The sequence below is a fragment of the Phasianus colchicus genome, chromosome 9, assembly GCF_987193195.1.
Source record: "Phasianus colchicus chromosome 9, bPhaCol1.hap1.1, whole genome shotgun sequence".
NCBI lineage: Eukaryota > Metazoa > Chordata > Aves > Galliformes > Phasianidae > Phasianus > Phasianus colchicus.
This window is the reverse complement of record NC_143444.1, coordinates 12,256,492-12,270,525: the sequence shown is the minus strand read 5'-3', so window position 1 is coordinate 12,270,525 and position 14,034 is coordinate 12,256,492. Positions and strand designations below refer to the sequence as shown.

The 14,034-nt window shown below is 37.9% G+C and overlaps 1 protein-coding gene across 6 annotated transcripts in view; it reads left to right on the top strand.

Moving 5' to 3' along the window:
* The first annotated feature begins 266 nt into the window (after positions 1 to 266).
* KIF14 (kinesin family member 14) overlaps positions 267 to 14,034 on the top strand; it is a 51,601-nt gene continuing 37,833 nt past the window's right edge. For 5 of the 6 annotated variants that reach the window (XR_016469130.1, XR_016469131.1, XR_016469132.1 and 2 more), the window contains exons 1-16: positions 267 to 547; positions 1,639 to 2,810; positions 3,697 to 3,951; positions 5,193 to 5,280; positions 6,047 to 6,145; positions 7,556 to 7,608; positions 8,150 to 8,180; positions 8,495 to 8,602; positions 9,454 to 9,570; positions 10,176 to 10,294; positions 11,046 to 11,218; positions 11,828 to 11,975; positions 12,075 to 12,138; positions 12,332 to 12,516; positions 13,030 to 13,132; positions 13,333 to 13,493. Coding sequence is in view for 2 of the 6 variants with exons in the window: in XM_090146152.1 (XP_090002278.1) it covers positions 1,687 to 2,810; positions 3,697 to 3,951; positions 5,193 to 5,280; positions 6,047 to 6,145; positions 7,556 to 7,608; positions 8,150 to 8,180; positions 8,495 to 8,602; positions 9,454 to 9,570; positions 10,176 to 10,294; positions 11,046 to 11,218; positions 11,828 to 11,975; positions 12,075 to 12,138; positions 12,332 to 12,516; positions 13,030 to 13,132; positions 13,333 to 13,493 (2,828 nt within the window). In the remaining 4 variants the exon portion in view is untranslated. Of the gene's footprint in view, positions 548 to 570; positions 1,087 to 1,638; positions 2,811 to 3,696; positions 3,952 to 5,192; positions 5,281 to 6,046; positions 6,146 to 7,555; positions 7,609 to 8,149; positions 8,181 to 8,494; positions 8,603 to 9,453; positions 9,571 to 10,175; positions 10,295 to 11,045; positions 11,219 to 11,827; positions 11,976 to 12,074; positions 12,139 to 12,331; positions 12,517 to 13,029; positions 13,133 to 13,332; positions 13,494 to 14,034 lie in introns of those variants that run through there. The other variant, XM_090146151.1, reaches the window with a different exon arrangement.

The window sequence follows — 14,034 nt, the reverse complement described above, 5'->3', positions numbered from 1 at the left end:
TTGGGATAGCTGGTGTTACTGCCTGTTACTACTTACCATCCACGGTTGGAGGTTGGTCATAATTGAAACTTCCTTCTTTTTGTTTTAGACTGAGACTTGAGAAATGACGGTCGGTACCTTTTCCCCTTGCTTTGGCTTTTGTCTCCCTCTGCTGGGCGTTTTAAGAACTATCCAGTTGCGTACAGCACTTCTAAACGCAGTACTTAGGAATTTACGTAGCAAATGCGTCGTAAAACGTTTTCATCCTTCAGGACGAGATCCCGCTGTACTTCTGTGGAGACGTCACGGGACGATTAGGCGCTCCTCTGCGCGCAGCGCGTCCCGTTGCCGTGAGGCGCAGCCTGGCTTCGTGCTGCGGAGGACCGGCCCGCGCCGGCCGCGCGAGTGGCGCCCGCACTGCGCGGCGTTCGCGGCGCTTTTCCGCGGCCCGGCTCCGCCCCTCCGTGACGCCGCTCCCGGAGCGAGCCAATCCCCCGGGCCCGGCGCATTCAAACGGGGCGGGAGGAGGGCGCGAGCCGCTGTGAGGCGCGCGGAGGCGAAGCGGAGGGTGAGCGGGGCGGCCGAGGGGGGGGCCGGGGCTTCCCTGTCGGAGCGGGGCTGGGTCTCCCTGGGGCCGCCGCACGGGACGGGCCGTTTCTGGGGGAGCGGCGGCCGGTCGGTCCCGGCCCGACCCGGGGACTGAGGGAGCGCGCTCCGAAAGCTGTGACTGCGAAGTGAAGCGTTAAGGGAAACTTCCGTTGGAGCAGCGCTGAGCCTGCCGCTTCCTCATCGCTGGAGATCCCTTTTTTCCCGACCGTTAGCTTTTTCTGCCTGCTGACGATATGATTCTGAAAGAATCGAAAGGCGGATGACTTCTCGTTGGCGTTTAACGGCGGTTTGGTAGCAGCTGACAGCGGTGCAGGGGGTGGCGATGGCGGAGCTGTAACAGCGTCCTCATGGGGAGGCTGGGCGGGCACGGCTTCCCGCTCTGTGGGAACAGCGTGCCTTCGTTGTTTGTTCCTTTGTTTCTTTTTCTTTTTTTTTTTTTTTAAAAGATGAGTAATGTGAGAGAGACGATATCCATCCCACTTTTCCTTCATCCCTTGGGTTAGTTGTCTTGCTTTTGCCGTGTGACGATGCAGTAGAGTGGTCTAAAATAAGATCTTGTATCAAATATCTTTATTAACTTGTTTTGTTACTACGTTTCATGTTGTGCATCAGAATCCTGGTAGAACCCACTTTGTCGGCAGCAATGGTGTTCTGTTGGTGTCTGTCAAACACCAGAACTGCAAGCAGTTCTGAGTGATGGAGGCACGACCTCAGGTTCCCTTTGCTTAGGAATCCTTGGGAATCACCTGAAATGATGTCTGTGCTCATCTTTGTTGCTAAGAAATCCTTTTGGTCTTTGCACTGATTGCTGTTTCTTTCTGATGTTTCTGAAGCAAATGGTAGAACTCCATAAATGGAGTCAAATAGCTGGTGAAAATAGTCACTCATATAGAATTATATGTAAGTACTGGATGTAAAATGGAGGGTGCTGATTGCTACTGATATCTGGGAACATACATTTACTGCAGTATATGCAAGGAGCTGCCAGTGCCCTGAAGCGTAACTCACATCTGTCATAAACATCATAAAATTCTTTCTTTATCTTTCCAGGTTCTGTGAGAAGGAGCAACCAAATATAATATTTTAGGAAGCAGTTGTATGTGCTATCATCCTGATGTTAACTTGTTTGAAGACAAAATGCCAGTTTACACAGTTTCTGTAAGCAAGACCTATACGGCACGACGTACTACCACTTTGCAGAAGATAGCTTCACAAAATGCATTAACCAGCAGCAAAATGTTGGGGCAGCAACTGGCATCACATGTGTCAGGAAAAGACCAGGACAGTCTTCTGTCACGTTCCCAGAATAAGTCTGAGGAAGTAAATAGGACCTATGTGATTTCAGCCTGTAAAAATGTGGATGACACGTCACTTACACTGAAACCTCAGGACAGATTAACACTCCAGAGGAGAACTAGAACAAGCAAAAATTTGGCATCAAGTAGTGAGCAATCTGATAAAAATACACTCCAGGGCACAGAGAATAAGCAAACGGAGAAAAGGCTTACCCTGCAGAGGCGTGTGAAGAGTGGCTCTGTAGAAAAGAGTACAATTAATGGGAATGCTGTGCCTGGAGCAGAAAACTGTGTCTTTGCTGAAGGAAAACACAAGACTGCACTTCAACGTGATATTAGTAATAATGATACCCATTATATTAAACCAAGCTGTAAGTTAGCTGAGGGTCAACAAGTTACGAAGTTGAGTTATAAGCCCAATAGCAAGGATTTGTTTGGCAATGTTGAAAACGATGGCTGCGTGCACTCAAAATGTAGGATGACTGCTGCTGATGCAAAACTTCAAAAAGATGTTCCTATATCAGAACAAATAGCTACCTCAAAGTATGTTAATCAGATATCAGGAGAGCAGCTGAACGAACGAGGTGATATAAGAAGAATAGCTGGAAAGCCAAGGTTACAACAGTTAAAACATAACAGCTTAGAAAGACTAAGGACGCCAACAAAAGCTTGGACAGAAGAATTTAAGCTTACACCAAAGAACAGCACTTTTCAGGTTAAGACATCTCTATCTGCTTCGAGTAAACAAACAGCTAATCTTCCAACTGTGTCAGAAAAGAAAACAAGCTGTCCTCCTGTGGGTAGAAGTGCAAAAGCAGATGAGAATGCTGAAACTCTAGCTGAAAGCAACAGCACTGAGAAAGATATTTTTAAAGTAGAAAACAGCAAAGTCATTGTAGCTGTGCGTGTGCGGCCTTTCAGTAGCAGGTTTGTATCATAGTCTTGTCTCTGATGCTGCCTAATACCTTCTATATTTTTTTCTGGTTTCAGCTGGGATGGAGTTCATTGTCTTCACAGTGCCTGATATGAGGCTATGTTTTGGCTTTATGAGTAAACTAGTGCTGATAACACAAATGTTTGCTAAAACACAGAGCCAAGGGCATTTCAGTTTCTCAGCTTCTGGTACTGTCCTGCCAGTGAGGGGCTGAGGGTCACCAGGAGATGGGAGAACCAGGACTTAAGCTGGCCAAAGGGATATTCTATACCACATGGTGTCATGTGAAAAAACTAAGGGGGGTTGGCTGGATGGGCAGCAGCTATTGGGGACTAGCTGGGCACTGGTTGGTGAGTAGTGAGCAATTGTGTTGTGCATCACTTGGTTTATATTTTTATAAATACATATTATATTATTATCACAACCCATGAGTTCTACTTCATTGTTCTTTTGTTTTGTCTTTTTATTGTCCCCCATCCCACCTGGGAGGGAAGAGCATATGAAAATCTGCTCAGCATCAGCTGAGCTGCCTGTTGGGTTAAACAACAGTAGCAGTGTATATTGGTTTGTCTTGGCTTTTTTGGTTTTTTTTTTTTTTTTTTCATGGGCTCAATAATGTTTAATACATAGCAAAATTAGCAAATATTTCTACATCAAGGTAAAGGTTTTAAGAGGCTGAATTTGTTTTATTGCAGCTTGGGGCTGTTCTTTAAATAGTATTGATTATTTGAAGTATTTTGAGCTTGAATGCTTTTAAGTTTTTTAACTGATGATTGCCCATTTTTTTTATTTTCATGAAGGAATTAGCTGAAGAAACTAACGTAAGGAATGTAGCTTACACTTTTTCAACTTTGTGTTTATTTTTGTTCTTCCATTCAGAGAGCAAAATGAGAACTTGCTCCCTGTAGTATCTATGAGCGGATCAGAGACATCTGTACGAAATCCAAGCACCAACCAACTCTACAACTTCAGTTATGACTTCTCTTTTTGGTCTTTTGACAAGTGTCATCCTAACTTTGCAAGCCAAGAAATGATTTATAAAACTTTGGCATTGCCGCTACTGGAAAGAGCTTTTGAGGGATACAACACTTGTCTTTTTGCTTATGGGCAGACTGGTTCTGGAAAATCATACACGTAAGTTCCTAAATACAATTCTTACAATCTTGTAGCAACTTACTATTCAACATGAAGTATGAAAAGAATTGTGCTATAGATTTATTAGCTATTAAATTGTATTAAATATTGTTATACGTTTTGAAAGAATAAAACATGGAGACATTAATATTTACACTTACTGGGACAAAGTTACCTGTACTATTTGCTTTTATGTATCTGACATTGACCACAACCAACCAAACAAAAAAAACAGCTTTACACACAATGATCCCAGACAAATGGTATTTTGGGGTTTGATAGCCAAGCCTATGTACTTCTCACTAGCTCTATGTATTTCTCACTAGAATGCCTAAAAAGCTTTTTCTTTTCAACCACGCATCTGTTAAAACCATTTCTATGATCTTTAGAATTCTGGTGAAGTGTTTTAAAATTTTAAATATGTAGTTGAGGATCAGAAATGTTTTTATCCAATTTAGCATCATGTGATGTTTTTATTCTCTTAATCATAGATACGTAACTTTCACATAGGCATGATTATCTTTTTAAGTGGGAACTTAAAATGTGCTTGTAGTGTTTATTTGCTTTGGCCAAAAAGAAAACACACTCAGTACTATTGCAGTTGTTATCCTATTTATGGCATTCTTTTTCTTTTCCTGTGCTTTCAGATTTAAAAAATTACTTACCTTCAACCCTTTCTGTATTTTTAGCAAGGCTGGATATATATATCAGTAATAACTGTGTCCTCAGGTCATATCTATGCAACAGTCTTCTCACAACTATGTTGTGTAGCTGTGTGAGCTTAGTCTCTGAACTGTAGCTGAGTCAGTACGGTATGCTGGTTTTCTGCTGTGGCAGAGTTGAACAGGAAACAAGTAGGATAGAGAGAAGGGCTTGAGTTGATGATGGCATGCAGAGAATGGTATACATATGTGTAGATATCAAACATAAATAGAATTCTTGTTTATAGTACTTCTTATAGTACTTGTTTATAGTCCTTTTTCATTTGTTCTAAAACTTCTCTTTGAATTTTCAACCCATTTCTCAAGGGGGTGAATCAAAAAATCATGACAGATCTCAGATGTAATCTTGTCCACCCCCCTGCTCAAACAATTGTCAACTTAAATCAAGTTTATTTCATAACTAGTTATTTCTAGTACTTAAAGAAGCATGTGACATTTTAACTCCAAGTGTACAAATAATATTAAAATTAGCTATAAGGAATTAAAAAATGAAACTAACATTTTTTTTTATAACTATAGGATGATGGGCTTTGATGAAGACCGAGGGATAATTCCAAGACTTTGTGAAGATCTTTTCACCCGGATAGCACAGATGGACCAGCAACAGGTAGGGTGATTATGCAGCTCAGCTTATGCAGAACTGTGAGTAAAGTGGTTCAGTTCAGTATCTTTAACTGTCTCATTCTTTTGCTTTATACCCTCGTTTTTATCTGCTTGTTGATGCCTGTATTTTATTGCTGATACAAATCTTTCTGCTAGTAGCTCTGATTAGCAGATTTCTCTGGATAGTCCAAATCAACATTTGTTTTGCTTCTTTAGTGATAATGTTATTTTAAAAAATGTAACATAGAGTAAAATTCAAAGCATATGAATTCATTTTTTAGTGCTATCACACAGCAATGTGTGTTTTCCAATTCTGATTTTCTAATTCAGTATTCCTGGTGAAATTACTTAAATGAAAGTTCAGTTATCCTCACCTGAATTGTTAAGATTCTAAAAAATTTCATTGTAAATAATGTTTCCATCTCTGTTTTGAGAATAGACCTTTATTCGTACATAACTCTATATGAGAGAGAAAGCCTTGTAACAGAAGGTGAGATTTTTTTATGATCACAATTTCTTTTGATTGGAATTCCTATCCAAATCAAATCTTGTTAAGTGCATTAGTAAGCAGTCGTGACTGTTTCCATAGTACCTTAAAGAAGGATTATGTTCTGTTCCTCTCAAATTTAATCGGTATAGCAATGGTAAGCTTAGCGGATCATAGTGAACAGCAGAATCTGATCCTTTATGTTAGTTTTCAAAGGAGAAAGAATGTTTAGAAAAGTGTCTTGGACAAGATGAATGTATCTTTTTATTGTTGTTGTTATTAGGTCTTGTATCACCTTGAAATGAGCTATTTTGAAGTTTACAATGAGAAAATTCATGATCTCCTTGTCTTTAAAGCTGACAGCAGACAGAAGAAACAGCCAGTAAGTTGCCCTCAGAAACAAGTATATATGCAATGTCAAAACAGTGGCTTTTTTGTAAATGGTTTGTATAATGGATGAGTGATTATCTTTGTTATCTAAGTACTTCAGATTGCTAATAAGATTCAAGGTAAACAAAACCTTGCTTGTATGTCTTTGAACAGTGGCAAGGCATATAAATGGTTTGTGTGTGTATATATATGAATATATACAGCACTGAGAACAGCTTTTAAACCATTCAAAACAGCTTTTGATCCAGTGCTCCCCTTAGTTCTTGATCCTATTGACATACCCATTCACTTTTGATAATATTTGTTTATTGTTTTTCTTTTGAGATACTTGTTCACTACTGATCTGCAGTATCTATTTGTGGTCAGTAGTATATTAATGGAAAAAAAAAATATTTGCAAAGGGAGAATTCCTATCCATTTCGTTTCCTTTGTGTGTTTATGTTGCTCAGCTACAGAAAAATACCATCATGTAAAAACTTAGGAAAAATGGCTAACTTCATTGAGGTATTTTGCCCTGGGTAACGTACTGCTTAGAGCTCCAGGGCTGGCAGGAAGTTCCTTTGTTTTGTTTGTTGTTGCTGTTACTTGGTTTTAATTTCGTTTTATTTCTGAAGAAACTGGAATGGGGATGGGATGGGGGGATTTAGTAATCCAAGTAACTAGTTAAGGATTGTTAGCTTAGCTTAGCTTAGCTCATTTTTAATATCTGTGCTAGAACATCTAAAACTGTAAGCTAAAGGAATTGTTGTGAACTAAGAGATGAAGAGAAGGAATTCATCACGCTAGATTTATTAAAAAACTAAAGTAAGCAACATCAACAAAAAAATCCACCTGCTAAAAAACCACCCTGCTTTCTATGCTTGGCAGTACTGAAGAGTGCACTGTCCAGTTCTTGTTTGTAAACTGTGAGTTTTAGTTTGAGAGAGAAGATGAAGTATATTTGACTTGCTGTTAAAATAAGTCATTTATCCAAAACTACAGACTGATGTCAATTAGTCAGGTAGAAGTGAAGACTACCTGGTATGGTTTACAGCAGGTGTACATTCAGCTGAGTTTTGTCTGTGGTTTTGAGCCAAACTGTTCAAGTTTGTATATTGCGTATAAATGATGTATAAATCTCTTATTTAATATATTAGTTATGTTATAGTTTTATCCAAATATTCTTGGAGATGGCATTGTAAGCAACAGTCTAGAGCCACTACTGTGGTTTCTTATGCAGGTAGAAACATTCAGCTTTTGGTATTATCCTGAAAATATTGTTCTAGATAATGATAATCAACAAAATTTAGCATGAGACTTTGTGTTAGGCATGTACATAAACTGCCACTTATTTCTAAGATAATTCTATTCAAAGTAATGCACACTAAATAGGTTGTTTTTTTTCTCTGATTGTTCTTTCCAGCTTCGTGTAAGAGAACACCCAGTGTTAGGACCATATGTGGAAGACCTAACAGTGTAAGTCTTAACTACTTTCAGGAAGCAGTTCCTACATCAGGAAGTGCTGCTTTACTGTGTGAGTGACAGCACTGGCACTGTTTGGCCTGAGAGGTTGCGGAGTCTCACTCGTTGGCGATCTTCTAAAGCTGTTTAGATATGCAGCTTGTTCTTTTAGGCCTTCCTTGAGCAGGAGGTTGGGCCAGATGATCTCCAGAGGTCCCCTCCAAACTTAAGCAATTCATGATTTAGTGGATGTACAGCATAGACCTGGTGTACAGTGTTATTATCTTGAGACTCTAAGCATTTGTGCTCACCAGAGAATTAGACAACATCTTAATTTCACACAATCTAGCTTGGCTTGCTGTGTTTCCATTGGCTATAATACAATTAGAATTACTTTACAGTGCTGAGAAACAATGGAAGTCTCAGGACAATTGCAACTTTTGTGATATATTGGTATTTTCTCTTTAACTTAGGAAGTATTTCAAAATGCACACAATAGATAAAATTGTTGAAAAAGAAGTCTGAATCTTATTTTTTTCCTCTTCTCTCACTGTAGGAATGTTGTCAGTTCTTACTCAGATATCCAGGTAAGAGTTGTTCAGTTATATTTCTACTTCCTTATTCCTTTGCTGCTGAAAACAAAATTCCATGGAAGGGAAGAAAAAGCTTTGCAGATTGCTCAGCGCTCTATGATGTTTCAGCAGATGTAAAAGTACAGTAAGCACTAATCCTGTGCCTTGGAGCTGAGCAGACACATAAAAGCAAGTATCACTCTCTTAATATGGTTGTGATTCCACCCTTATGGATTCATCATCTGTGTTAATAATTTGATATGCAAATATTTTAAACTGCAGTTAACTACCCAGAGTACACCAAAAAGTTGTTCTTTTTTCTCTTACAGAGTTGGCTTGAACTGGGAAATAAGCAGAGAGCAACAGCTGCTACTGTAATGAATGACAAAAGTTCTAGATCTCATTCTGTCTTCACTCTTGTTATGACACAAACCAAGGTATTGCTGGGTGTTTTATTTTGAATTATCTGTTCAACCTACGTAGTATAAAATTGTTTTGTTTGCTGTCTAGAAAATTGGGCAAGTATACTTGAATGAGGTGAGTGCATTTTAACATGGGTTTCTACATAGTCAACTTGTTTTTTTTTTTTTAACATACTTTGAGTATGTTCTGTTATCTCTGTGCTGTATGTATTTGTAGAAATAATATAAATATGCCTAGACTGGCAGTTCTAGGAGTGGTTTTAGGTAGTTCAGGACACCTGTGTCATCCTTTCATCTCTGGGATACAGGCACTATATCTTCCTGTTTGATTTACAGGTATTTAAGAGACAAAACCCAACTCAGTGAGATAATCCTGAAAAGAAAGAAAATAAGTGGAGCTCCTCAGAAGTCTAGAGACTGACAGTTTTCTCCATTTAAAAATAACTTGGGTGTGGCTTTTTGTTCTTAATGGTCCCAATTACTTGAGCCCCATTATCCTTCTGCTTACTGTTCATAACACTAGATTTTCTTCTGTCTATTCAGGATTAGTCCTAAGATTTTTTTTTCCCCCCTGGTTGTTTGATGATACAGTCAAGCATGAGCACTGAGCTGTAGTTTTAAATGTCCATTTTTGTGCAGTTCTTGCTTATTCAGTTGTGCACATGTAAACTCCTGATGCTATCGTTAATCGTGTGGACTTAATCTCCTTCATGGAATGTACATGAAAGTTTCCTGTCAAAAAATAAATAATAATGTTAATGGTTTTTGGTTTATTTAATTGTTTTAAAGTGAAAAGCTTGGTAGATCTCTGCTTGTCCTCAGATGTTTTATACTGAGTTAAATACAGACTTCCCCAATTTTTCCAGGTAAAGTTTGAGGATGAAGAGCAACGTGATCACAGGCTTACCAGCCATGTAAATCTAATTGATTTAGCTGGCAGTGAATGCTGCTCTACAGCTCAGACCACTGGAGAAAGGCTGAAGGTAAATCACAACTTGATATCTGTGGGGGAAAACAGATTTTCTTCACAGAGCACCTCTAATCTTTAACTCTGAAATATTCTCCTCTATCAGGGCTCTTGGACAAGAGTTGTCATAAAAGGATATGTAGCCCTTATAAATTTTTGCATAGTATTTTGCCTATGAGGGCAAGCAGCCTTAAAATGTATTTTGACTGTGCTGTATGGCAGGCCAGATCTTGCCTGGGACAGCACTCCCTTTGCTGTGCAGGCCTAATGATCCCCTGAAAGGCATAAGAATTAACTATGTGCATGAGCAGCTGACTTGCAAATTAGTGAATCAGATGTTACACAATTGGGGCTTTTCCTTTTTTTTTTTGGGAATTTAAATTGCGTTCCTATTAAGAGACAACTTGTCAACCTGCCTATGTTAAATTAATAGCTCTTAAGACTGTTAAAGACCAGGGTCTCTTATTTCTAAGAGAAGATGAAGAGTACTTTTGCATCTTGTTTTTTAATCAGTGGTGATGTTTGATATGGTATGCAGAAATAAGCATGAGTAAATCAACAGAATCAACAGCATCACACAAGCAAATACAATTGTAGGCTTTTTATTTTTGCTTTGTGTAGGAGGGTGTGAGTATTAATAAATCACTACTAACCCTTGGAAAAGTCATTTCTGCGCTCTCCAAGCTGGCACAAAATGGAAAGAAAACTTTCATTCCTTACCGGGAGTCTGTCCTTACTTGGTATGTATGCTCCAGGGTTTTTTATGTGGCAGTAAAAGGTTTTCTTGGGTTGTGAATTCTCCTTCCAGAAGCCATTCTTTCCTTTTACCTCTGTGTAGAGGTAGGTTGATAGGAGGAGCTGGGCAGGTATAATTATTCAATCTCTGATCTGGGGCTTAGTACTTATACTGTCTCTTTTCCTCCATATGCTTTACAAAAGATGTTACTATATCTGTCTGACTGCATCCTCACTTTGGTGCTGTTCCTTGTCCATCTTACCACTGAAGTAATTCTGTATCTCTTTTGCACTTTGTATGGTCTGTTTTTTAATTATTCATTTGTTATGTTGTTGTGCAGCAAAACCTTGAGTCTTGCACTGCTGCTTGTGTTAATTGTGACAGGATTGCTATGAAGTTTTTTAAGTGATTTGGACTGAGGCTTGTGCTTTGGTGGCATAGCAGAAAAGTTATTCCCCATAATGGTGCTACTTCCAAAGTAATGTTCAGGTAAAGACAAAACTTTGAACGTGTGGCTTGCTTAGAGCAATTTCTTTGTTTCTGCACCCAGAGCAAGTTTCCTTTCTGCTTAGACATCTGAAACTTGCTTACCAAAATGACATACAGGGAGAAATAAACTAGCCTTCTGAATCAAGTAAAGAACAATATGACCTTAGTTTGTATTGTAAGTTAGCTGACAATCACTCTAACTACTCTCAAAGTAGCAAGATACAGGTATTTTGTATGATGTACTTCTAATTTCCTGTCAAATAAAGGTTATTAAAGGAAAGTCTTGGTGGAAATTCACAAACTGCTATGATTGCCACAATAAGTCCAGCTGCCAGCAGTACAGAAGAAACGCTCAGCACTCTTCGCTATGCGAAACAAGCGTGTTCAATTATCAACGTGGCTAAAGTAAATGAGGATGTGAATGCCAAGTTAATCAGAGGTGAGGTTGACATTTGTTTTTCCATTTCTGTCTGTTAAATTTACTGCTTCTTGAGAGACATTAATAGTAATAATTGTTCTGACTGACCACTGATTTCTTTACTATTCAAATGTTTTCTAATCAATTTTGATTAGAAAGTCAAACACTATCATCTTTGAGGAAGTTTTTCAGTTTCATGAACTCTTTAAAATTGGGACACTTTTATAAATAGCAGTTTGGTGCCCCCAGTAACACTCACCTTTGAGTATTGGTTGTGTTCAGTTTTTCTTAATTACATGCTGTTCAACTGCTCTGTAATTTTAAAAATAATTTTCCTCTCTGCTTTTTGTGTATAAACCCTTAACTAGGCTTCTAGGATATATTTTTCTTCATAACACTGTGCTTCTTTGTGAGTTGTGGGTGGTTTTCTTGTGTATTTTCAGTTGTTTTAATTTTTGTTATACCAAAGGTAAGACAATATCTTTAGCTACAATTGAGAACTTGGAATAGGGAAAGATGTTTTGCTTATCTTTAATAAGATATCAGGATGAGTATTCTAGTATTGTTCTGAAATGTCTAAATCCTTTATCTATAATTCTTAGTGTGTTATTTGGTTTTGGTTTGTCTCAGAGCTGAGAGCTGAAATTGAGAAACTGAAGGCAGCTCAGAAGAGTGCTCAGAACAAAGATCCTGAAAAATACAGACACTATTTGCAAGAAATAACATCTCTGAGGATAAAATTGCACCAGCAGGAAAGGGACATGACAGAAATGCAAAGGTAAGGTAGTCAATAAAGTGTTTAAATAGCAAATAGTAAAATTTATATACTTCAAATTTGTTCTTAAGGCAGTAATATATTTTCCCTTAATATGTTAAGGGCTTGGAAAGCGAAACTTGAGCAAGCAGAAAAAAGAAAACTAGAAGATATAAAAGAATTGCAGGTATGGTTTTTTTTCTTTCACTTTCTCCTTCACTTTACATAGCAAATAATACAGAAAAGATGACATCAGCAATCCTTGCAGAAGAATTAGAATACTTTGAAGATTTGTTTTCCTCAATGCTGTTTGTTTTAACAGAATGATATAGATATTGGGATACATAAAATAGTCTTTTTTGCTGACATCTTTTATCTAGAAAGCAGGAATTGCATTCAAAATGGACAATCGTTTACCAAATCTTGTCAATCTGAATGAAGATCCTCAACTTTCTGAAGTGCTGTTGTATATGATTAAAGAAGGAGAAACTACAGTTGGAAGGTATACAGCGAATTCAAAACATGATATCCAGCTTTCCGGAGTGCTAATTGCTGATGATCACTGGTATGTAGTATTCTTTGAATTTTTTTTTCTTTTATTATTTATGCCAGAGCAGGAAGTACTTTTGATCTTGGCTTTGCTGTTGGAGCTGCTGTTCCTTCTGGCAGTAGCAAAATATGGCTTTCTAACTACAGAAGATAATTTTTCCAATGTTCACTGATTAAGGAAGCTTGCTTCTATTTCTCCTCAGAAAGCTATTAAGCTAAGCAGTTCAATTTTGTTGTACATTTTGTTAATGTATTGAAATCTATTCATGTAAAAACCTTGCAGAAGGTCCTGATCAAATGATTCTGTGTATGATAATCCTTTCCTATTCAACTTAATGTGTAGTGAAATGCCTTTGCAATTCTTACTGTGTAACGTTTGTGTAATGTTGTAACTAAACAGTACAAAGACAATCTGCATCCAGAAAAAGGAAAATAGGACACTGTATAAAGTATTGATTTTTAGTCTATTAAGTAACATCGCTTGCAATTAACATAATCTATTGATGTAACAAATATTTGTTGTTTTCAGTGTTATAAAAAATACTACTGGCCAAGTGAGTATTATTCCACTGAGAGAAGCTAAGACATATGTAAATGGGAAATGCATTGTAAACCCAACAGTTCTGCATCATGTAAGTAGCTGACTTCGTAACAGAGAAATGTATGCACCTGTGGATTTTGTAGCTGTATTCCTATTTCAATTTCTGAGTACAGTTTTTCTGAGAGGGCTCTGATATAATTACATTCTTCTCAATTTCTTCTCTTGTCGTCTCTGTTTCAAGCCCATAAATCTAAAAGTTATGGAATAATTTTTTTTTCTCCTTCCTTGTAGGGTGATCGAGTGATCCTTGGTGGAGATCATTACTTCAGATTTAATCATCCAGTAGAGGTTCAGAAGGCTAAAGGGCCATCTGGTGGAACTACGTTTTTGCACGATGGTCCGAAAGACTTTGAATTTGCAAAGAATGAGCTGCTTATTGCACAGAGAGCACAGTACGTACTCCTATTTTCTTTTACTAAAAGTCACAGTTGTTACTGCAACTCTCAAGTAGCTTGAAGTGGTGAGAAACTTAAGATCACTCATTATTTTGGTATATGTGAAAACTGGAAAATGGAATGTTTATTAACTCATTTTGTAATGGGAATGCAACTTCCAGATGTATCTGAAGTGAATGTTTACTTTTAAGAGGTGACACCAAAGTCTTGTCCACTTGCCGAGAATGCTGGCACTAGAGTAGAAAAGGTTAAACTACTGAGATTCCTCTTCAGTTGCACTGTATCCCCGAATATATAATGTCAGAAACCTACTTGTGAGATTTTAGGCTGAAAAGCAAACATTCTATGAAAACGAGATCGATGTTACAGTCTGTGATGGTGGAGAATTTGAGAAAAGGCCATGTTATTCTTAGTTGCTTCTTTCTTGGGAGTTATTAAACTGCAAGTTGCATTGACTTAAAATATACTTTTCTGCATCTTAATATGATTTTGAGTTTCTGTTACAGTTCTTAATTTTATGAAAGAGGTGTAATGAAGT